Source organism: Ascidia mentula, chromosome 3 (assembly GCF_947561715.1).
Source record: "Ascidia mentula chromosome 3, kaAscMent1.1, whole genome shotgun sequence".
Classification (NCBI taxonomy): domain Eukaryota; kingdom Metazoa; phylum Chordata; class Ascidiacea; order Phlebobranchia; family Ascidiidae; genus Ascidia; species Ascidia mentula.
In genome coordinates this window covers 755,656-777,860 of record NC_138568.1, presented here as the reverse complement: position 1 = coordinate 777,860, position 22,205 = coordinate 755,656, and the positions used below count along the sequence as shown (strand labels likewise).

The 22,205-nt window shown below is 38.2% G+C and overlaps 1 protein-coding gene and 6 long non-coding RNA genes across 8 annotated transcripts; all 7 read left to right on the top strand.

Annotated features, from left to right (window-relative positions):
* The first annotated feature begins 1,056 nt into the window (after positions 1-1,056).
* Positions 1,057-1,888, top strand: LOC145894996 (uncharacterized). The gene is made up of 5 exons (XR_014401591.1): positions 1,057-1,170; positions 1,438-1,514; positions 1,617-1,656; positions 1,719-1,762; positions 1,841-1,888. It is a non-coding gene; the product is annotated as an uncharacterized LOC145894996 (long non-coding RNA).
* A 443-nt stretch (positions 1,889-2,331) lies between these two features.
* On the top strand, positions 2,332-2,883 carry LOC145894998 (uncharacterized). Its single transcript, XR_014401593.1, has 3 exons — positions 2,332-2,561; positions 2,617-2,681; positions 2,804-2,883. It is a non-coding gene; the product is annotated as an uncharacterized LOC145894998 (long non-coding RNA).
* Positions 2,884-5,598: 2,715 nt separating this feature from the next.
* Positions 5,599-6,993, top strand: LOC145894994 (uncharacterized). Its single transcript, XR_014401589.1, has 3 exons — positions 5,599-5,753; positions 6,135-6,268; positions 6,624-6,993. It is a non-coding gene; the product is annotated as an uncharacterized LOC145894994 (long non-coding RNA).
* Positions 6,994-7,330: 337 nt separating this feature from the next.
* On the top strand, positions 7,331-8,196 carry LOC145894997 (uncharacterized). Its single transcript, XR_014401592.1, has 3 exons — positions 7,331-7,438; positions 7,564-7,652; positions 8,140-8,196. It is a non-coding gene; the product is annotated as an uncharacterized LOC145894997 (long non-coding RNA).
* Positions 8,197-10,984: 2,788 nt separating this feature from the next.
* LOC145894620 (uncharacterized) lies at positions 10,985-11,725 on the top strand. The gene is made up of 3 exons (XR_014401563.1): positions 10,985-11,087; positions 11,425-11,519; positions 11,682-11,725. It is a non-coding gene; the product is annotated as an uncharacterized LOC145894620 (long non-coding RNA).
* Positions 11,726-13,587: 1,862 nt separating this feature from the next.
* LOC145895000 (uncharacterized) lies at positions 13,588-14,144 on the top strand. Its single transcript, XR_014401594.1, has 3 exons — positions 13,588-13,711; positions 13,854-13,939; positions 14,062-14,144. It is a non-coding gene; the product is annotated as an uncharacterized LOC145895000 (long non-coding RNA).
* A 2,250-nt stretch (positions 14,145-16,394) lies between these two features.
* LOC145894986 (uncharacterized) lies at positions 16,395-20,487 on the top strand. 2 transcript variants are annotated; one of them, XM_082983724.1, is made up of 10 exons: positions 16,395-16,535; positions 16,804-16,886; positions 17,079-17,161; positions 17,387-17,624; positions 18,038-18,262; positions 18,628-18,736; positions 19,252-19,406; positions 19,727-19,905; positions 19,981-20,073; positions 20,126-20,487. In XM_082983724.1, the coding sequence occupies exons 2-10, from the start codon at positions 16,823-16,825 to the stop codon at positions 20,213-20,215; spliced, it is 1,236 nt and encodes a 411-aa protein (XP_082839850.1). In that variant the 5' UTR covers positions 16,395-16,535; positions 16,804-16,822; the 3' UTR covers positions 20,216-20,487. The 2 variants fall into 2 exon arrangements, with proteins under 2 accessions (XP_082839850.1, XP_082839849.1); XM_082983723.1 differs by lacking the exon at positions 16,395-16,535 and having other exon boundaries at positions 16,796-16,886.
* Positions 20,488-22,205: the final 1,718 nt, after the last annotated feature.

Genomic DNA, 22,205 nt, shown 5'->3' with positions numbered 1-22,205 from the left:
ATTGCTCAGCGTTTATTTTAACTTTCGTAGCATTGCTCAGCGTTTATTTTAACTTTCGTAGCATTGCTCAGCGTTTATTTTAACTTTCGTAGCATTGCTCAGCGTTTATTTTAACTTTCGTAGCATTGCTCAGCGTTTATTTTAACTTTCGTAGCATTGCTCAGCGTTTATTTTAACTTTCGTAGCATTGCTCAGCGTTTATTTTAACTTTCGTAGCATTGCTCAGCGTTTATTTTAACTTTCGTAGCATTGCTCAGCGTTTATTTTAACTTTCGTAACATTGCTCAGCGTTTATTTTAACTTTCGTAGCATTGCTTAGCGTTTGATTACAGAACATATACGACCATCTTACTACAGCCCGAAACCAGAACTATTGCGTTTCTAAACAAACTGACAAATTTTGCACAAGAAAGTCATAAAATAACCAAATGGAACAAAAATCAGTGATCTATCTCAGCTTAAGTTAGTGTTTTACCCGCATTGGAGGGGAGGGGAGTGGAGTATTTGCGTACTTTTGGGCCACACTTTCGCAACGAGCCTCAGAGACAGCAGTGCCTTAATCCAAAACAGCATGGGCTTACCTTAAAGCTTTACATGAAACACAGTAAACACATGACAGCTTCCCGTGTCAGCAACAACACGTCCTTCCCAACCTTCCTATGCTTACAATGGAGGCAGGAATGGGAAGAAGCTGGTGCTGCACAATAAGCAGAAGTTCAATTATGAAAACATCCATCCTGGTAAAGGAAAGCGACACTATACAAAGCAATGCAGCAACCAACGCAGAAAGTCAGTTCGCTAACGAGACGCGACTACGTACGTATTATATAATAGTATAATAATCATTATTATTTGCAGCAAGTTTACCACAACTATTAGGTATCGCAAGTTTACAATTAACTAAAGGCTCTGGAACGAATGGTGGTAAAATATGTACAGAATTTTCAACAAAAATATTGGAAAATTTTTAATGCATCGAGAATTGAAGTTAAATATGAATTCGCCGTTGGCGTTAGATATGGGTTTTTGTTTCATCATATTTTTCATATTTAAGTTTCCTAACTGGAGCAGAATGCAATCAAACTTGTTATTGTTGATAACCCTGCTTGCCTCATTTCAACATTACCAGGTGATGGCGGCCTATTTCAAAAAGCCGGATAGAACTGGGAGGTAATGTCTGAGTTTAAGAACACAAATACAAAGTACTTGTTATGAGTTCTTTTGTGTCCAAATTACAATGTTTATAATAAGGTAAAATTTGCAAAAACATATGCACGTATATCATAATTATAATTGGTGGCTGACATAGCGAAATACGCACGAGTTCCTAATGTCTTGGATGGAGTTTGTTCGCATGCATTTTGTTTTGCGATACTTCCATCCGTTACTGGCAAGAAACCAGCAGAATAAATTTAGTAAACCTGTGTTGGTTTGCAGGTACAAGCCTGAGTGGGACGAATTTGGGCCAAGGAACGTAGTTGAATCTCTGATGGAAGAGTTCCTTTCAAATGCAGGTTAATATTCTCTGGAAATAGAATGAAAAATATCGAAATGATTTTGATTTGTTTGCGTGTCATTGGATATCTAATATTTTGATTCATTTTAACTTTTGTTAGAAGCAGAAGAAGACGCAGGAAACCCCATGAATTTCAACAGGTAAGACGACACCAGGCTGCTAACCAACACAAAACCACTGATATGTAAAAATGTATTTGCAGCCAACAAGTTCTGGAAGACTTTGTCGACCAGTTACGTCACTAAGGTAAAACGACTCTGAGAATCTTTCAAACGAAAGCAGAACTTTATGAAAATAAATTTAACGTATTACAAACTATTTTAGATTTTGAAAAGAACGGTGGCCACAGAGACCCTTTCAACATGGAGGACCCATTAAGCTTCGATTTAATACAATAAGCATTCATCAGTTATGTGTGTTTGTATTGCTGGAAACAGTGTGATACATTACTCAGAGTCCGGGAGACAGTAACTAAAATGGTCGCAGAGGCTTCTGTAGACTGACACACGTTATAAACTATTGTCAAAAAAATATGTTTTGAATCGGTTTGGATGAAAACAAGCAAGCAGAGTTTGATATTCTGACGTATTTTTTTAATATTATAACTCGTCATCCTCAGATAAAAGCAACGTTCTTTACAGTTGCCAGCTGTTCGCAATGCTTAGACTTTTAACTACTCAGTATGAGGAAACGTACGCAACAGATCCGCACACAACAAGGCATTTGTTGTTGTGGTTAGCAACACGATAGGGGGTCTGCATAACAACTAGTTCTTAACAATCGCGGGAAGGTTTCAATCAAACAGAGGAAGGAAAAGTGCTTGATAAAATCCAGTAGTCCGGGTTGTTGTCACAGCATAACGTGGAAAACTTTAGTTCGGACGAACCCTGTTATAACATTTCAGTAAAAAATCTGACAAGACAAGTAACAATATGAAGGTGTTTGTGTTGCTGATGTGCATCGGTGTAATAAATGGACTTTTCCCGGCAGTGGCGAACCAACCAGTGATCAACGTAGGCGGTGGAATAAGCAGCAACAATGGAGGGTAAGTGTTATTTAAACCCGAGTTTGCGCACAATAATATTTATATTAATTTGAAGGCAATCTGTTGGTTGGGATGAAGAAGGAATCGCCAACAAAGCAGGGGAAACAGAAGACGCATCAGGTAACGACCAAATAAACTTTCAGTAGACAAAGAATTATAAATCTACATAGTTTTAATGTAAGTTTTACGTTCTAACCTATGTAAATGCATGACACAAAATAATTAAATCAACTTCTTTGCAGACAACCACAAGATGAAACCTGCAAACTAAATAAAGCGACCTGGGTTGAAGTTCACGCAATAAAAACAAGTTTGCAATGAATTGTTGTTTGAGGGAGGGCAACATATGACATCACAGGCAAATTTTACAACATTACAACAGGACGCTTTCGAAGAGGCAGTCAAATAAACATCACTTGCAGCACTGAATAGTTGCCAAAACCGACTTGCAACGTTTGATAACTAGAGCAAATGAAACACAAAATCATAATTAACAGACGTGACTGTATAGACCATATCATGACATTGTAATTGATCGCCTAAATAACCGAGTTATAACAACTGGCCGAGATAGTGTGTAAACCAGAACAGTCCCGGCTGAATCGGGACGTAGGGTACGCGTATGACGTCAAACAATTACAGATTGGGCGGGGCAACGGTTTGAAGCGAAAATCTGTTTTGACCTGTAAAGTTTATCAGTGCAGTTGTTGACTGTTGCACTATGCTAGCTTTAACACGCTCCACGGTGGATCGTCTCTGTTGTTTGGTATTCAGTATAGAGAACCAAACGGATCGACGTTGACCGAAAGGTACCACAAAGTGGAAATTAGTGTGCCCGCTAGTGTTAAAGCTAGCACAGTGCCACAGTCCACAACTGCACTGGTAAACCTTACATTTTGAATCAGTGTGTACACCCTGTCTGCAGCTTTCAATTGTTATGGTTTGCACATACATTAAAGTCAATTTACCATAAAAAGTGTTTAGTTTTGGGTGTTTTGGAGAACTAAATTAACAATAACCAGTTTTCACCGAGGTTTCAAAGTTTAAAGAAGTACGTCACTCACCAAAACAGGAAATTAAAGTACACGTGGTAATCGTTAGTCTCATCCGTTCTTTGATTAAATAATGTTTGAACAAAGACAACAGTAAGGTCCCTAGTATTACCTGCATGGTGTTGCAGACACACTGTCCCAAGAATCACCTTCACGCTTTATCATGATTTTCAAGCGTCATTTGAAACAATTCAACAGCCGCAATCCTCCTAGGGCGAAGGGTCCACAGGGACATGTTAAACACGCTGAAAAAAGTTGTCGCAGTGACAGACAACAGGCTTGTCTTAAGTTTGATTTTGGTTCATCAACAGCGTGCTTTGTCCGGTGCATATGTGACTATCTAATCGTATAGCAACCAAAATCGCTGTTATTACGTCACAATGAGTTTATGATAGTGACCACCCTCTTTAAAGAAAGTTTCGAGTCACCGAAACTTTCGTCAAGGTGACTCGCATAAATCGGTCAGGGATTTTAGCTCATTAGGCATCTTAACCCTGTTGTGTGCGTAAGGTTAAACTACCTTGGGGATGAAGGAAAGAACGAAGACATCAGAACTTTGAAGCATTTTCCCAGCTATTTGTTCAGTGGCAAAATCTCTTCCGTTGAATCTGATTGTTTTTCACTTTCTCTAAATGTGAAAGAAATTTTTTTCTCTACAACTGCACAAAGTATTAAACGATTTAATAATAAAAAAAAACATTTCTGATGCGAATTTGGTGCAAAATAGCAACTTATGATTACGTATTAAGTAATGGACACCACATACACTCGGTTGCTTTTGTGGTGGTTGATTATCTTCCCAAAACCTCCCGCGAAACGTGGTTTTAGATTCACAAGATGGAAGTTAAGACGGGTGCACGGAGTCAGCTACGTAGCGTTCAAATATTCTGTGAGATTTCGCAATGACAGAAGAAATTCAACGAAATAACATTGCCGCTATTTTAAATTACGACATAAATTTTCGCGTTTTTTGTATCTTGCTGGAATAGCGCACGCTCATTTGACACATTGACAACATAGGAACAAGAAAACGATTTTTACTGGGAATGGTGATGAGGAACAGCGGGCTATTTTGAGACAACCCATTCATTGCCACTTCCGCTCACAAGCGTTAGTCACAATGGACAGTGCTTATGTACACATGACGGATTTATTCCCATCCAATGTCAGGGCTTCCTGGATTCAAATTACAAGACATAAATAAATGCAAAATGCCGCTTCCTTATATTGTGTTGCAGAGAGAGCGTTAAGGTTGGTGGTTAACAATGAAAACGACGATCAATTGCTACTTGTGGGTTGTTTGAAGCTTTGTCACCTACGTTCTTACACCTGCAGGGTGGTTTTAAATAACTGCGTTAGTTCAGGTTTAGAAAACATTGTCAAATATCGTTGATTTACGAAGTTGTGAGGTAAACATTGCGCCGGGATATTTAAATAGTTTTTTTTTGTGTAATTCCTGTTGGATTCAATTAGAAATGGTAGTGCGGGTTTCCACCATTGTATAAACATGCACCTTTTCAGCTGCTGACTGTGGCACTGTGCTCGCTTTTGCACTTGTAGGCACACACCTAAGAGTTTGCGACACAACGTAACGCAGCTTTACAAAGGCTACAGAAAACGTAAATGTGAAGTTGTGCAAAAGTCTGCTGGATTAAACGTCGATGTTTCTAGACATGCACACCAACATTGGGCAATTTTGTAATAAACACGTTGCAGATCAAACACTTCTCCTTCCAAACCACAGCCGCCATAATCACTCTTTCATGAGGAAGTTGCAGTCACTGCAGGATTGCACGACACTGGCGGCCGTATTAAGACCAACAATCCTTCCTCCGACTTCAATTAAGCCAAAATATATGACGTTAGGCGTACACAAAAGGTGCTTGGGATTTCATGCATCTAACATTGGCACAATATATAAGATGGTTGGGTGCTATCAGGGAAACAGACAGGCAGGAATTAAATTGTTATTATTGCAGACAGAAATAAGGTTTTAACAATTTCTATTACAATACAAACCTCATAACATTTGCAACATGCTTGTTGGTTTGTTTTTGTTGTATCTTATCTCAATGTGCGAAATCTCGAAGACATCTGTGTGTGCAGCAAGTATGTCTGCCATCGCAAGTAACAACGGAGGGTAAGAAATATCAAACAAACCTAAGTTATTCGAGACAAATTAGTTTCTTACCTTTGAATATATATTGCTTGCTGGTGCACTGCTTCTATAAGGGACTGACTATGAAACCAGTTTATTAGCACGAGCTTTCGTGATCTCGCTTCTTCAGGTGCAGCAAAGAAATTTCTTACCTTTGTTTACTTTGTTCAAAATATATATGAGGTGATGGATTCCTGTTCTGTTGTTGACATTGCGGAATCCTGTCAGTCAAACCGTAACATAAAATCAACCATTTCCTTCTAAGTAATAGATTGACGTTTGTGCCGACAACACATAAAGTACTGCGAGTATCTCCCTGACATAAACGACAAAGCAAATAGAACTGTTGTAAAATGTTTTAAGCGCTTCCAGCAAAAGTGGTTGGCAGAATATGTGGGATAAAGAAGCCGAAAAGTTGGAAAAGTTTGAAGAAATTATTCGTGAGTTGACAGAGCTCGAAGTGGGTCGGTCGAACGAGGATACTAAACAAGAATATGGTTCGTTGAACAAACTTAAAACAGTGTTCTTTGCTTAAACGTAGGCTAAACGATATGAGTTAATAAAAACGAGTAAACGTAAAAGGTAAAAACAATGGCGGTAAAGCTCCACTGTTTAGGGGTCACTTTTTGCTCCGTATATTAGACATTAAATAACACAAAAACATACAAGCAAAATATGACTCCCCACTAATCCAACTGCGTGCCACAATACATCACTGGCTGGCGAAATCATTCTGCTGAATAAACAACGCAATAGTTGGTTATATTAGTTGGTAACACGTGGTTATAGAAGTGTTACAGCGCACTTATTATGCAGTGTAGAAAGTAATCAAATATCAATTTACTTCCACAGATATGGAATTATTGCCGGTTGACGACGAGGACAGAATCTATTGGTCTTAAACAGCTGATCACGTGGTTCACAACACATGGCATTTTGTTACGCAAAAACTTTTTCACGATTATTTGTTTCGTAATGTGATGAAATCTTTTTAACATTGAATCTGAGTTAAAACTTCAACGGACAGCACATAAATTCTCGGAAACCCCGGTTGTTCATGGAATTTTACTATTTTTGTTAGCATTTTGTACGTTGTCCCATTGTTGACGTTTTTATATTTTTGAACCCATGTAGGCCTATGTTGTGTACTTAACAATGTCAAAGACTTTTTCTGTATGTTGCCTATATCTGGTTTGACTAATGCCACGCAGCAGAATAAAAACATTGCAGAAATAGAATTCACTTACCGCCATCCAAGCAGGAGTCAATATGTCCCATCGTCACTTCACGAACAGCGTGACAACTTCCTGTGTAGAAATAGCAAGCTGGATTGTCGCAAAAACAGCAGGTCTTGTAAATATTGGAGTGTGAATAAAGTCAGGATAAGCCGTAGATGAATTTTTAGTTTTGACAAAGAAAGTGTTTGCAAATAGATCGCCAACTTCGCCGAGCAAATTAACAAGGAAATATTGACTAAAAAAGGAGTAGCTTTTTTAGCATTGTAATAACCGTTACACCATTAAACGATTTACTTTGTAAACATACGTTTTGCAGTTGTGGCGAAAAACAAGAATGAAGAGCGTGGCGATAGTGTTCGTACTTCTGTTGGTTGTGGTCTGTAGCGTGGACTCATTTAAGGGTGTCTTTCATCACAGCAACAATGGAGGGTAGGGCTTAATTGTGTTGCGTACTATTCTGTATTTTAATAATACGCTACTGTTACGTCACAAGTTCAACAGTTTTACCTCTTGTCTTATACAAAGAATGCAGAAAACTTTTTGTTGTTTTTTAGTCATCGGTTTGTGTGGAGGATTATGTGGGATGCGATATCAGATTTCGACAGAACAATTGCTGACATGATGAGGAGCCGAATGATAGAAGGTCCAGGAAAGTTAATACAAACGCAAATATCAGTTTTAAAAACCATAATGAGAAACAATATAGCAGTTTGTTGAATGTAAAGTCTTACAAAATTTTGCGCATGCTGTTTTGCAGCATTTCATTCAGGTGTAACAAATATCAGCAGTCAACAATCCACTTCCTAAACAAACAAAATATGAAATAAATGTTTAATTAAATAATTCTATCCGTTATTTCCGAGTGAGGAAATGGATTTTGCGCGAAACTTTCAATTCATGGTTTGGTTTTAAAAATTTTAAGATTTAAAATTTAATTTGATCCACTCGTATCAGAGTATATTAAACCATCCAAACGTAACCAATAGTATGTAAACATAAATATTCTGCCCTCAGTTACATCACAATGCTGTTATAGTTTGAGAAAGGCGAGCAGCGTCTGATGTCCAAAGTTAGCGCGCATATCATCAAAATAATTGGGAAGTATTTAAAACAAACCTAATATTTTGTAGATATCAGAAGAGCTCAAAGGAATGACGGAAATGATGGCTACTGAAGGTCAAGGAGGCATGCTATCTAGCAAAAGAATGTTCAAATTGCAAAATTTACAAGTCAATGTCGAATTTTATTTTAATTAAAATGTTATACTACGGAAAAGTTGCGTTAAACGTGTTTGCCTGCCTTGTTCAGAAAAGGAAATACGTTGCTTACAATTATTAAATCAACACACAGTAGATCTAACTGCAAGGTCAAGGAGACGTTGTTACCGGGCAGCTTGGCACGTAAAAAACGTATAATTGAACCTAACTAGGATGAGATATTTCCAATAACTTATGTTAAGGATTGCAACATGTTATAAAAACGCATAATGCCTCGGCGGGACATTTTATTACTAAGTAAGTTCTCCAATAGTCCAGTACGTGACACCAGCATATCACAAACATGATACCAAGTCCTTGGATTGATGCGACGATCCAGATCCCTCACACATTGTAAGTATTTATCAGCTTCTAGATCACTCATAGAACAATCTACTGGATGAAAACTTATGTGTATAATAAATGAGGCCGATAAAGCACTCTACAGTAGCAGACAAAGTAGTTCGTGAGATTTTCCATTGCTCAACGTTGATAATCGTTTGCACTTCTTTCGGCTCGTTGCCAAAGCGGTTGCCAATATTGTAAACACTTTTTTATCAATTCCCATGCATGTTCCTTATACCATGGTATGAGCGATGCCACGCGACATAAACAAATACATTATAAAAATATAATTACCGCCACCATAGCAGGAGTCAATATGTCCCATCGTCACTTCACGAACAGCGTGACAACTTCCTGGGTCGAAAAGCCAAGCTGGATTGCAGCAATATGTCGCAAAAACTGCAGGTCTATTATCCGTGGAGTGTAGACATTGTCAGGGTATATAAAATCTATTACAAATAGAAAGTGTTACAAATATATTGCCAACTTTGCCGAGCAACTACAATAAACAAAAAATAAATAAACAAGGACAAGTTGAGGAGGAAAGTAGATTAAAAATGATTTTTGCAATGTACATAGCATTGTGTAACTACCTTAAAATTATTAATCATTTTACATTGTAAACAAGGTTTAATAGTTTTGTATTCTTCTAGCGATAAACAAGAATGAAGAGCGTGGTGATAGTGTTCGTGCTTCTGTTGATTGTGGTATGCAGTGTCGACTCCTTCAGATTTCGAAGATCTCGAAGGTTTCGTATTCCCTACCGACACAGCAACAATGGAGGGTGGGGTTAAATTGCGCTACATACAATTCTGTATTTGTAAAGAATACGTTACTGTTGCGTCACAAGTCCAACTGTTTCACCTTTTTTTCTGTATAAAAGAGCGCGTTCGAAGTTTTTTGTTGTTTTTTTTAGTCTTCGGTTTTTCTGGAGGATTATGTGGGATGCGATATCGGATTTCGACAGAGCAGTTGCTGACATGATGAGGAACCGAATGATAAAAGGTCCAGGAAAGTTAACAGATGCGCTTTATGTTCTAAGAATATTAATTTATTTACATTTTGTTTCCTGGCCACTGCACCGTGCTTTTATTAAAGCCTTTAGAACCAGCCAAAGTAGCGTCTTGTGTAAATAATAATTAAATAAATACATTTTGTAATAGGAAATACTATTTTTTAGATATGAGAAGAGTTAATAGAGACGGCGAAAATGATGGTTACTGAAAGTTGAGGGTGAAGCAACCTGGCAAAGAAATATTGATAATATGTATGCTAATTGATTAAACTGTTGCATCAAACGTGGTATCGTGTCAGTCATGGGTTTGGAAGGGTTCAAGGTGCAGGGGGTAAATGACCAAGAAAAGGATAATTTTTACCGAGCTTGTGGTTGATCTGACCAATTTCTGTAATAGGACAACTCAGCATTGGGCAAATTATGTTATGTGCAAGGTATGGGGACTCCGCATCAACATCTTGATACCGTTGTTATGGCAACATGAATCAAAAATAAAATATGGGTAGTTGGCAGTGGATGAGTTTAACAGGATTCTCCGCGGTTGTTTGGTGCGTGTGATTAGCAAACATCGCTTTAAGATCACTCAGTACAACACAGTAGACACGGAATACAAAATACCTTGAGTTCAAACCTTACCAAGGTGAGATTTCTTTCAGTTTCGTCCAGGATTTAGACGTGTGATTTCCATCAAGAGTTTTTACTTTTTATAAAACATGGAAAAACTCAAGGTCTTTGAACAATATTTCCCAAGCATTCCATCTCCAGCATCTGAGACAATCACATCACATCACGAACAGGAAGCTAATATCCTGGATATATGAGCCACACTTCTGTAAACATTAAACATATTTAACAATAAATATCAGAAGTCGGCAGTTAGCTTCTAGTAGTAAACTACTACATATCGAAGGTTTATGGCAGAGCGGATTTAATGATTGCGACCTTATATTGCGTGAAGTGACGGATGAACAAATGGTGAACGGCAAATTCGCTTTTCTTGGTCAACCACCACCCGCTTCGTGTCACCCTTAGTGTCAACATATGCTTGTCATCAGTATTTCATGTCAAGCGTAATAATTTCCTGGATAGAAATACCAAGCTGGATTGTCGCAATATCTCATACAATCTGCAGGCGTTTTATCGATAAAGTGTGGATAAGGTCAGGAAATGAAACAATTTTATGTGGATTTACAGTTTGGAAGATTAGATTAAAAACTGCTAAAAAAGGTTGCCAACATAGCCGAGAAATTAATAAACAGGGAGATATTGAATGAGACGGGTTGATTAAGTAATCCCATGAAATTATTGGACAAACTGCTTCAAGTGAAAAAACAACGTTTTAACTCTTTTCAGGCTCATCATTAAGTCATAGTAAAATGATGAACAGTGTCACGATAGCGATTGGATTTATTTTGATTGTAGAATGTTGCGCAATCTCCATCCTCACCAGCAACAATGGAGGGTGGGTTATTACGCAACGTTAAGTATTGCGTCACACATTTTGTCGCTGATCCGTTGATTAACATATGTTCTGGCATGAGTGTTTAGGACACTTTGTCCTCTTGGCTGTATACTTTAGACAGGAGGAGGCAAGTCAGTAGGTATTGCATTTGTGTCCTTGTCAGATTTGTATGTGGTTGAGCCCTCCCTAAGTCCCCACTTTTTCATCATCACCCTGTACCAACAAGTCTCCGATCGCACTAGGTTGAGGCAGGTCCATAAAGGGTCGACTCTCAATGTTCCCTACAAGCAAACGAGACCAATTGGAGAAAACACGTGCGAATATTTTTGTTTTTTAGTAACGGAGCTTCATGGAGTGTTATGTGGGATGAGATGGAAATGAGGGAGTTAGAAAGAACACTCGCCGATATAATGACCACACGGATAATAAAAGGTTTAGTACAAGTATATAGAAATACTTTTGTAGTATTTCATAATGTTAGTAGAATTGTATAGTTTGTATAACAAAACGGGTGAACAATATTTTCATGCTGCATGGCATTTACTTCACTCGAACGTAAAAACAAATAATTTTAAATAGTTTCCGAATTTGCAGATATCGAAAACATTCATAAGTATGACGGAGATGATGGTTTCTGATCGTGGACGACGCAAGCTGAATATTTGCAACGGAATGGCTCAAATTTACAAGTCAATGCCGATTTTAGTTGAAATTAAACTGATTCAAGTTACGCAAAGTTACACGTGTTTGTCGTTGCTGAGGTTACATGGAAAGTGTTGAATAATTTCCATGATTTGGTTTAAAAATCTAATGCAACTTGTTGCTGACACCATCAGGCATAATGTTCAGTCAATTAAAAATCTTTCCTGGTAAAATAATATTAATTAGATGACGTTTCACCAAGACAACGCGCTTAAGTGCAGCCAATACGGTGAAAATTAAAAAGCGAAATCTAATGGTTTCATCACTTAAAGGAGACACTTTACTTTTCACCGCTGTAATATCAAACAAGAATCGCTAATAACAAGGTAGTTGTTGATCGGCATCAACACAATATACGTTGATAGGGACGACGTTCAAAGTACCTGTACAGAGTTGTGGTCTTACCCACGGTTACAATGCATGAAATCGCCTGTATGGTCAGTCTGCACAACACGTGCGAACTAAGAAAAACGTAGAAAACGCGCAGTGTCCAGAGATCTGCTCAATTACGTTACCACCAACTATAGTTATCGCATATATTGCAACCGAGACCATCCACTTTTACCACACTTCTGTAATTCTATCAAGTAAAGAATCGCATCGTTATCTTAACAGAACGAAATAACAGCAAGTTCTCGTCACGTGGTTTACGAAAAGTCAAGAAAACTTCATTTAGGTTTTAAATAGAAATCAAAAATGACAAATTTGGTTACAAAATTCGGACTAATATTGGTTTCCAGTTGTTTTGGGCACTTCTAATGGACTCGCAACTCCGTCACGAAACAGCAATAACGGAGGGTGAGACACGTGACTTCAAATAATTCAAGAAAGTATTCATGATCAGGAGCATGAGTTGCTTGGTGCGATTTCATGTGCTTTTCATTACAAGATTTCGGTCAATTAGGACTCATGCTTCGTTGAAGATGAAACAATGGACAAATTATTCGCAGAAATAATGAGGGAAATATTCAAAGGTGGGCGTACTTGAAACTGATGTCAGTATGTATGCGAATGTTGTAATTACACGCAGAACTTCACACGAAATATAGCAACATACACGTTTCTACTTTCAGGCCTCACAAAAGTTATGAAATCCTACACAGAGGATGGATAGAAAAAAATTATCCTTGCGGAAGATCAGGAAAAAACTATACGATATTTAAGGATGGACAATTTAATTTTTTGGTCGTAGGAAACATATACAATAAAAAACATTGTAAAGTATTTAGAAAGGAAATAAGTTGAATCCCAAAGCGATATATATTTTGCCATCGCGTTATCATCCGTGCCATGAACACAATTGCAGCTTCAGTGTGCATGCAGTAACGCACAGAATGCTGCAATTCAACCGCGGCTTATTGAATTGTAAGTGAACATTGTTTTAAGTTAGTTGTATCGAACAGGGCTCCATCGTTCTCAGTGATATCTTTTTCGGGAAAACTTTCAGCACATCTATGAGGAAACTATTTGGTGTTTGATTGTTTACCATTTCCCTACACTCTAACTCCCGCAAAGCAAGCGGTAAACAGGATGTCATATTCAAAGACCGATAATAAAACGTATCCTTACTCAAAGCTTCAGTACTTGAGTTTGTGACATAGGGATGTCATGTTAGTTGGAGGTAGCGTGGAGGGTTGGCTGTGAGAAGGGAACAATTTCATGTTACTTTTCGATTTGGGTGTGTGGATTTGGGCGGGGGCACAGATACTTTCACAAACTAAAATCAACTTCGGTTGAGTAGCGATAATATGGGTATGGATCTGAACACGAGGCAAACTAAAAACTACTTTCTTTGATAGAGATTTTAAGTGAAAATAATAGAGATGAAGGTTTCCACTTTTTTGTTTGGGGATGTTGATTTTAACCAGTTGCATGTTTTCTGTTGTTCACTGTGCCGGCGGACGAACAAGCAACAACGGAGGGTAAAAAAATACTTGTTTTCCTAAATTCAAAAAAATAATGCAATTATAATATTGTTGAAGTAAACGATGCCATATTTGGAATTTTAAACTGCGCCATGTTGCTTAGTAACACCACGCGAACCAAATAATTAAAACTTAACAGGGTGGACGTGCCATGGGATGAAGAATCGGACATCCAAGAGGCAGCAGATATGCTTATGGACTTGTTTGAATTGCAGGACATGAAAGGTACAACAACATTACTGTGTGTGTAGTTGATAACTACTCAATGCGCAAGATTATTTAAGGCAGGTGATTCTCAACATTTTGCCCGGAAACTCTGCTTTAAAGAATATTTTGTATTTTAATAGATGCTGACGATGAGTAAAAGCCTGACAGAGGATTGGAGGTTGTGAATCCGTTTGATCACGTGATTGTTAATACAAGATTTAACTTAACCTTGTTTGTGACACATGTTACAGCGCGCTTACGTTAACGTGTAGATAACTTAGGGGGTTGAACTTTGTGTTAATCAGCAGTGCAGTAATTATCCAACATTGAAAAGACAAGCTGTAATCGACACGAGATTGCGAAATTGTGTTAGGTAAGTGCTGCGGTAATACTTTGTAGAAACGAAAAACGCCAAAGCACTGAATTCTTCACAAGTCTGGAACTAACCTGAAGCATAAACAAAAATGCAAGGAACCACGTCAATGTCATTTTGTGACTTCAGCCTCGGACACCAATGTCATCACATCACGAACAGGATGTCAAGTTTCTGATCAGCCACACTCTGTAGACAATCAACATATTACCGCGTAATATTAGAAGTCGGTAGTTAGCTTCGTGTAATTAGACACATGTAATGCAAGTTGATGCCCACACTTAAATATTTTCCCCCGTGAGGAAACAGATGGCGCAGAGTTGGTGACAGGAAGTGACGTCCATTGATCGGTAACAAATTGTATCGGAAATGTCAATCAACGTTTTAAAAACGCAATTCACTTTTAAGCGTTATTTATATTTGTAAAAATTCATGCAACTGAAAATGTCACACAAACATATGGCACATAATTAAAATACGCCGTGTCAGTCTCAGGTCCATAACTGTAATAGTTGCTGGACCCCTGTCCCCACACGTTTACAGCGGAACGGCGTAACGGAAATATTTTTTATCTATAGATGAAGATAAATGTAAAGTAAGCGTGGAAAAAGCAGTCTTTGCAACAATTCAATGAATGTTTTCGTGCAATAAACAAAATAAGCGAACACTCGCGCTCATGTCGACATCCGCTAGTATTCAGGTAAAATAAATACAGTATATCCGCATTCTCGCTCAATCAACCTGCGTACTTATTTCGTGTAAACTGGGTCCAATTGCGGTAAATGCAACCTGTTTTCACATCAGGGGGTCCATGAACACTTGGGAAAGTGCCCGAAGATTGAGCGCAGAGTATGGGGTTTGCATGTTTTCACGCTCGGCATTTGTGAGCTTTGACTTCAAACGTCATTCAGTTAATGATTTTTCTACAGCTTCCCTGGAGCCATTACAGCATTCTTTGCGCTTGCTCCTTAAAATGCCAATTCACTGATGAAACCTTAAAGGTCGAAACAGTGCGCAGTATTGTGTGGATCTCTCAATGATTGTAAAGTGGTTATAAACCAAACCGGTACAGACCGCTGATATCTCGATTTGTAAAATTGAGTCTATGTTAAAGGAAATACCAAAAACCTGTCTCATACATTGAGCGCAAATGTTGATGGTTTCGCTTTGCAAAGCAGATGGTTTCAAAACGTGACCTAATGTTTTCGGTGACGTACACGTTACATTTGACATTTCCACACAACTTTTGGCATTTAACGCTTCCTCAAAAATAGCAGCGATTAACCGAGCGATAGCCGAGCGATAGCCAAGCCCTAACCCAGCCCAGGACGATGGAGGTTATGCTCTATTGTGGGTTAGAGCTGATAAAGCTGTTCAGCTTCCACGTAAGCATGTTTGTTATCGCAACAAACCTCTACTGTCCCTGCTGTGTTACGGAAAATTTTAATTAGGAAAGATCGAATGAATATGATATAAAATCTTGGTAACTGATTCCATACGGAACAAAATATTAACAAAAAACAAACATAAATCTATAAACAACAATGGACACCCTCAGAAAACAAACATTGCACTAAACTAAATATACGAGTCAAGTTTCAAAATGTAATCATTCAATTTTATCACTAATTTACAATAAATAATTTTTTTAAATCACTAATTTATAAAAAAGAAAACTACACTACATAAAATGTTTCCGCCAGTACTTATCGGCTAAGATAATTAGGCTCAATTAAATTTAAATGTGCTTAAAAAACAGTATAGCATTCTCAACACCATCTGGAACACATGAAACATTATGGCAGCTATTCGACAAAGTGAGGATTCGTGTTTTGGTTTTTGCAATTTTGGTCAAGTTCAGCGCGTTTAATGCTGCCGCGATGTTTATCGGTATCAACCTTCGGTGCATTAACTCTGCAAGGGCGCGTGCGTAAGTCGTGACATTCAACATATCCTGCCTTGGATCGCGAAACACAACTTGGCTCTTTGTGGGGAGGGGGGAGGTCGATCTCAAGGTCACACATGAGAAGAAGGGAAAATGTCCGCACGTTAAAGCAATCAGAGGACAAACGGGTATTGCTACGGTTGGAGTGGTAGAGATACCAGTGTTTATGAAAAATTGGATCCTATTAGTCACGAATTGTTGAGGAAAATGCATTTTCAATGCCAGGATTATTTCAAGAGTACAAGCGTTTTCCAAAATAATGTTGAATTTTGTTGTGACAAAAAGAACACAAAAACGTGTACAGAGACAGGCCGCTATTAATATTAGCATGACAAGAGTTGTTTTGCCAAAACGTGTCTTACATAAAATGCAAAATGAAATCGTATGTCTGCACGCAATTGGGTCAGGTTGGTCATGAGCCTGCATAAAAGCGATGCCGGCAAAAACAAATTAAGAACTAGTATCAGTTTTTCCCGCATCTGACATGAAAAAATGAACAACTGTTTGAAAACTTTCTGAACAACAGACACACAATAGAATCAATAACTAGTCTTTGTAATTTAGTTTCAGGTGATTTGTCAACATGACTTGCATTTATGCCGTCACTTTGCTTTTGTTGGTTGCTCTTTCTGACGTCATAGTAAACGGTAAGTCGTGTCGGAGATAAGATCTCGAACGCCGAACACAAAACCGCAGTTCGCTGATCATTTGATAGGCGTGCATGTTTTTGTGGATTTTCTGTTGGACTTTAAGACAACAACTTAACCTAAGTTGCAAGTAAAATTTATCAGATATTGGTTGGCTTTATGGCTACGTAAAAACATCGCAATTATTTGCAGGGCTTGTGTGTTACGTATGCGTCAATTCTCGATCCGAGGAGCAATGTTTAAGGAGTGGCAGAATCAGAACTTGCGGAACAAACGTAAGTTAAACAATGTTTTTTTTCTATTGCCACTCATAGGAAAGTATGCGCAGGCGTCTTCGCCTTCCCAGGGTTTTTATAATTTTCCAGCGGGTAGGCTTCTGCCATGATTTTGCATTGTTTTTAGCAAATTGCACCACAACTACCTTTAAGTAGTTTAAGTAGCCACGATATTAACGTTTAAAACTCATTTCTTAACCAGGAAAGTTTATTTCTTACCTATAGGAAGTTTGTCTGACCGAGGTCCGCCGACAAGTTGGAACCAAACGAATGCTGATTATTAAACGATGCAAACAAGCATTGGCCTGCGTCAACCTGAAGAACCAGAACGACGTCGGAAGGTACCAGGCGACGAATCGTCAGTGTGTCTGGGAGATTGGGAGCAAAACGTTCAGCTCGGTTTGCAGATGTTGTTGTCAGACGAACAGATGTAACTCCGGTTTATATGACGCGTGCCGAGCTGGTAAGAACGACTTTAGCACAAAAGGGTTAAAAACGAAAATAAGCAAAATGTATGTGGAGAAAATAAGCAAAATGTATGTGGAAATGTATGTGGAGTAGAAAACTAAAACGTTTTGCGTAAAATTTTGCAAAAATAAGCAAGAAAATTAAGTGCAACGAACGTTGTTTAAAAGGAAATGATCAGGGTATTTATCTACCATCAATCTACCACAATTTATATTACAATCCGCGTATTTGAAAAATGGCTGCATCAAAAGCTATGAGCTTAAAAAAAGCAAAAGTTTTTTTTCGCGTTTCAAAGTTATTTTAAGACGTACGCGAGGAAGCAATCTTACTGCGATGGACGAAAAGTCGCATTGGCACAAATACCATACCAACCACAACTTACTAGTAACATAGCATTTACCATCATAGAGCAATCCATCCAGTTCGCACCACCTCTAGAAGAAGCGCGATGTCCTTCCATTGAAGGCTTCCCAGTGAACGGAGGCCAAACTTGCTCCAGGGGGAACCACCCGAGCTCACACTGTCACTTTACATGTGACGAAACTTACAACTTGGTCGGAGAGAAAGACATAAGTTGTCAGAAACGGGAACAGGGGTTGGCCTACTGGACAGGGGAAGTACCTTGTTGTGCACGTAAGAATCCTTTAACATTTTTGTTTGTGTATTTCACTGAAAACCTCAAAAAAAAATACCCACAATTACAATTGCATGCCATACAAAATTAACATGTTTTGTTAATTAAGTTCAATTTCAACAATTTTTTTACATTTAAAAAGTATTTCGGATGGGGAAAAATGTGTACCAAAATCACACAGCATACAACAGCACAGTAAGCTTAGAACCACAGCAATTTTTAGTTGGAGAAACAAATTTAGCAAATTTGGCCAGTTTATTAAAAATGCTATGGTTTCTACACATCTGTTTATGTTGCTTTGTACATGTTATACCTTTCAAAAGCTTTACTTTTTTGCATATAAACTAAAAAGCATTATGTTAAGGAACCTGTCCTCCATATGGTTCTGTTGACCTTGTGCTTGGAATCCAATCATCTGGTTACACATCACAGCAATGGAGTGAAGTCAAGGATTTTTCTGTCAAGCTTATAACGTTGGTTGCCTTCGTATTATTCTGCTGTACTTTACCAAAAGTTCATCTCGCTTAAATTCAGGAAAATACTCTTGTAACACAAATTTACTAACAAAAATATATTTTGCACATCTTTTTCCCATGTATTGTTGTTGATATATCGGATATAGGCATAAGCTTACCATTTTATTAACCCACATACCTGGTCAGCTTATTCGCTACATGATGTTTATTCTGTTTAAAATATTTAAAACCATCACAGACTTCAAACAAAAACAAAACTTTTTTCAATTAAAACAAAAATATTTTCCCCGCCAGTAAAAATGGTAACCGCACAACAATTTAAATATAATTTTTTCTTAGTAGGGGCGTTATTGTTTATCTTTATAGAACGCACATCATGGTAAGTTTTAAAGTAGTAAATGAATAAATATAAAATACTTTAATTTTTTTAGGAATCAATCAGTATAAATTTTAACAAGGACCAAATGTTAAGCTAACTTGCCAGTGTTGTCAGTTATTTTTTGCATTCACAGAGAAATGATTCGATTGACGTCATTTGAAACGAAGGTGAAGATGTTCTTCTTTCAAGAGAAGTTCGATCGTTCTGGAAGCCCATCTCAAAGATATTTCCAACATCCGAATGAGGTGATGGCTGACGTGGCAGAACAGGATTGGTCACCTCGAAAAGGTGGGAGTAAATTTAATAGCATTTTACCAATGTTAACCTGAAGATCCGGTTTGTGTTTTTGCATCAATCTTGAGTTTTACCTAAAACATTTGATTAGAATAAGTACTAACCGGTATTTTGTTGCAATCCGCGGAGTTAGACAACTAGAATCGTCTGGTAGCTTAAGTCTGTCTGTACTTGTTCGGGAAGAACCGGTCGTGTACCCCATTTCCCTGTGTAGAAAAAGTTATCTGCTAAGACAAAATTTCCCCTCAGGCGTAACCCATGATCAGATGTCAATTAGGTTTTATGTTGGGGTTTTACTTTACTGTATGGTGTAGGATCAAGTTGGAACGCCCCACTCGATCACGCGCAAAAAATAGCACTGGATCCATTTAGTGGAAACCGTGAAGGAGTGCCCGATGTCCTTATATTGATTGTTTACGATGTTCCTACGTATGAATCCAAGAATAGTGACGCAACAATACCCGCGCGTCAACTTCGCGACAGTGGAGTGAAAGTATGCAAATTTGTTTTGTGAAACATTGTAAAGAATGAGCTGCCTGTTCGTTTTCAAGCACTTATCCTCTTTTAGATTTTGGTAATAGGGATATTACCGGACAACACCGCCACCAAGCGGATGGCGTTCATGCAGAAACTCCTGCAAATCACGGGCTCGGCGGAAAAGGTGGCGTAATATATTTGTTCATTCGCTCTTTAAACAAAGACCCTTTGTTCAGATTATTCTTGTTGAAAACGGCATCGATTCTCTTCCCGGTCGCCTGCCGTCGGTGCAACAAGCGCTATGCGGTCATCCGTGTCGCGAATGATTGTGACGTCAGAAGGCGTTTTGTAAATATTGTGTTTATATTTCACCTCCGGCTGACACCTTTGTTTGACGCGCGAAGTCGCCGCGACTTGTTTCGGAACATGCTCTTTAATGTTTGTAGATTCTAATCGATTCTGATAAAACGTTCCATAACTTGTGTACTTGCTTTGTCATCGTCGTCCGTGTTCGTTTTTGTGACGTCACAATCTTGATTGTGCCTAACGCTGGTCGTTGTAACAAATTGTCACCTGCATTTGGATGAAAACCTAAATATAACTAATCGCAATTTTAATGAACTTGTCTTTTCTCTCGAATCCGAAATTTTGAAGCAGAAAGCATTGCTATCAACACGACTGGGTTTCATTTTCAAAGGGGAAAGAAATTGTGCTGAGAAATGTGCTTAAAATCAAGTTTGACATTAAGTAGTTTAATCAGAAAAACGAACTGGGAGAACTGGCCGGGTATCCGTATGTTCAAGAAAGCAAACTTTTCCCACAGTCTAAATTGTTGGAAGCGACGAATTATGAGATAGCAGGAAAATCTCAGACCTGCGGCTAAATTGCTTGCTACAAAACTACTTGAAATTGCTTCGTTTGATTTCAACGACATTTCACGTCGCACAACAATGGTGATGAAGCTTATTTTGTTACCCGCGGTTTTTGTGGCTTTGTGGTCGATTACGTCAGGTGAGTTTTTCTGTGTTTATTCCGGAAATAGTTTTGTTTCAATATTGTTCACAATTCACGTTGGGTGATATTTCCAACAACTTCAAGGTATTTTTTTGCGTGTGTACGTTTGTGTTGAAGGGTAGAAGAGCCTTTTCAATTATGCCTGGCAGCATCAGAAAAAAATATTATTTTAAGAAAAGTAAACTTTGTTGCAATTGAAATGAGTTTTTTCTAGGACTTGTGTGTCTTGTCTGTGAGGACGCTGCGAATCATCGGGAATGTTTGAGGAAAGGAAGGCAGGAACTTTGCCACCAGAATCAGGTTCGGATGTTTCAGAGCTGCAGTTTACCGCAATTGCAGCTATTTTCACACTAACCGGAATAAAAAAATGTAATTTAAATCTCGTGAGACACATACAAAAGTGGACCCTGGGTCGAAACCATGGTTATTGCAATATTTAAATATTGCAATATTTGAAAACCTATGGTAAAGTGTAACGCAAATAGTATATATTATTGTTGCATTTATGTTTAAACGGTTATTGCTGAGGATACGCGTGGACTCCATTGGCCTTCTTCATACAACTTCAGTTCAGGGCAAAACCGTTTCGTAGTTAAGTTTTACTTTCCGAGTTGATTTTTTGCGACATTGAATCACTCCGTGTTCACCCGTTCAACCCGAACCATTACGTTGGTGTGATTACGTTGTATTTGTCATGAGGTCGGGCGACAATTTTGAAAATTGTTTGGCAATTTGCCTGAAATTGGTCAAGGACGCACCCGATTCAGTTTCGTCCACCACGGAAGACGATGAAAATGATCCAAAAAATTCAATTAACTTTCCTGGCTTTATGATGGGAACAACGCATTTAATTAAATAATAAAAATCTTAAAAGCAAACCAATAAGTAAACATAAAGAATATGTATACATTACGACAAAAAAGACTAATGTTTTAATTTAAACCAAACAAAAGTAAAATGTGCTAGAATTATTCATAAAAATTCCACGCATGTCGTAACATGGCAGAAGTCTTCCGGATTAAATTTGACCGGATTCAATAAACTTGATTTCATTCCCACAGCTCGCCTGCCAGACTGAGATCCGATATTTGCCGAACAAATCGAAGCGCATCAACAAACGATGCAAACAGGCGAACGCTTGCTTCAACGATTCCCCTCAAATCTTCACCAACCGACCTACGTCATCGGAGTGTGACGTAGGCAAACCTGGGGAGGTATGCCGGTGTTGTTGCTACAAAGACGGGTGCAGCAACGACGAATCGACTTCTTGCCCGAAAGGTTTTAATTTTCAAACAATTACGG

Excerpts from the sequence above, each read along its gene's own strand:
- LOC145894986 (XM_082983724.1), top strand. The coding sequence starts at position 16,823 with ATGACTTGCATTTATGCCGTCACTTTGCTTTTGTTGGTTGCTCTTTCT. Across the intron at positions 16,887-17,078 it reads TTCTGACGTCATAGTAAACG|GGCTTGTGTGTTACGTATGC; the intron begins GTAAGTCGTGTC and ends AATTATTTGCAG. Across the intron at positions 19,407-19,726 it reads GGATTGGTCACCTCGAAAAG|GATCAAGTTGGAACGCCCCA; the intron begins GTGGGAGTAAAT and ends TGTATGGTGTAG.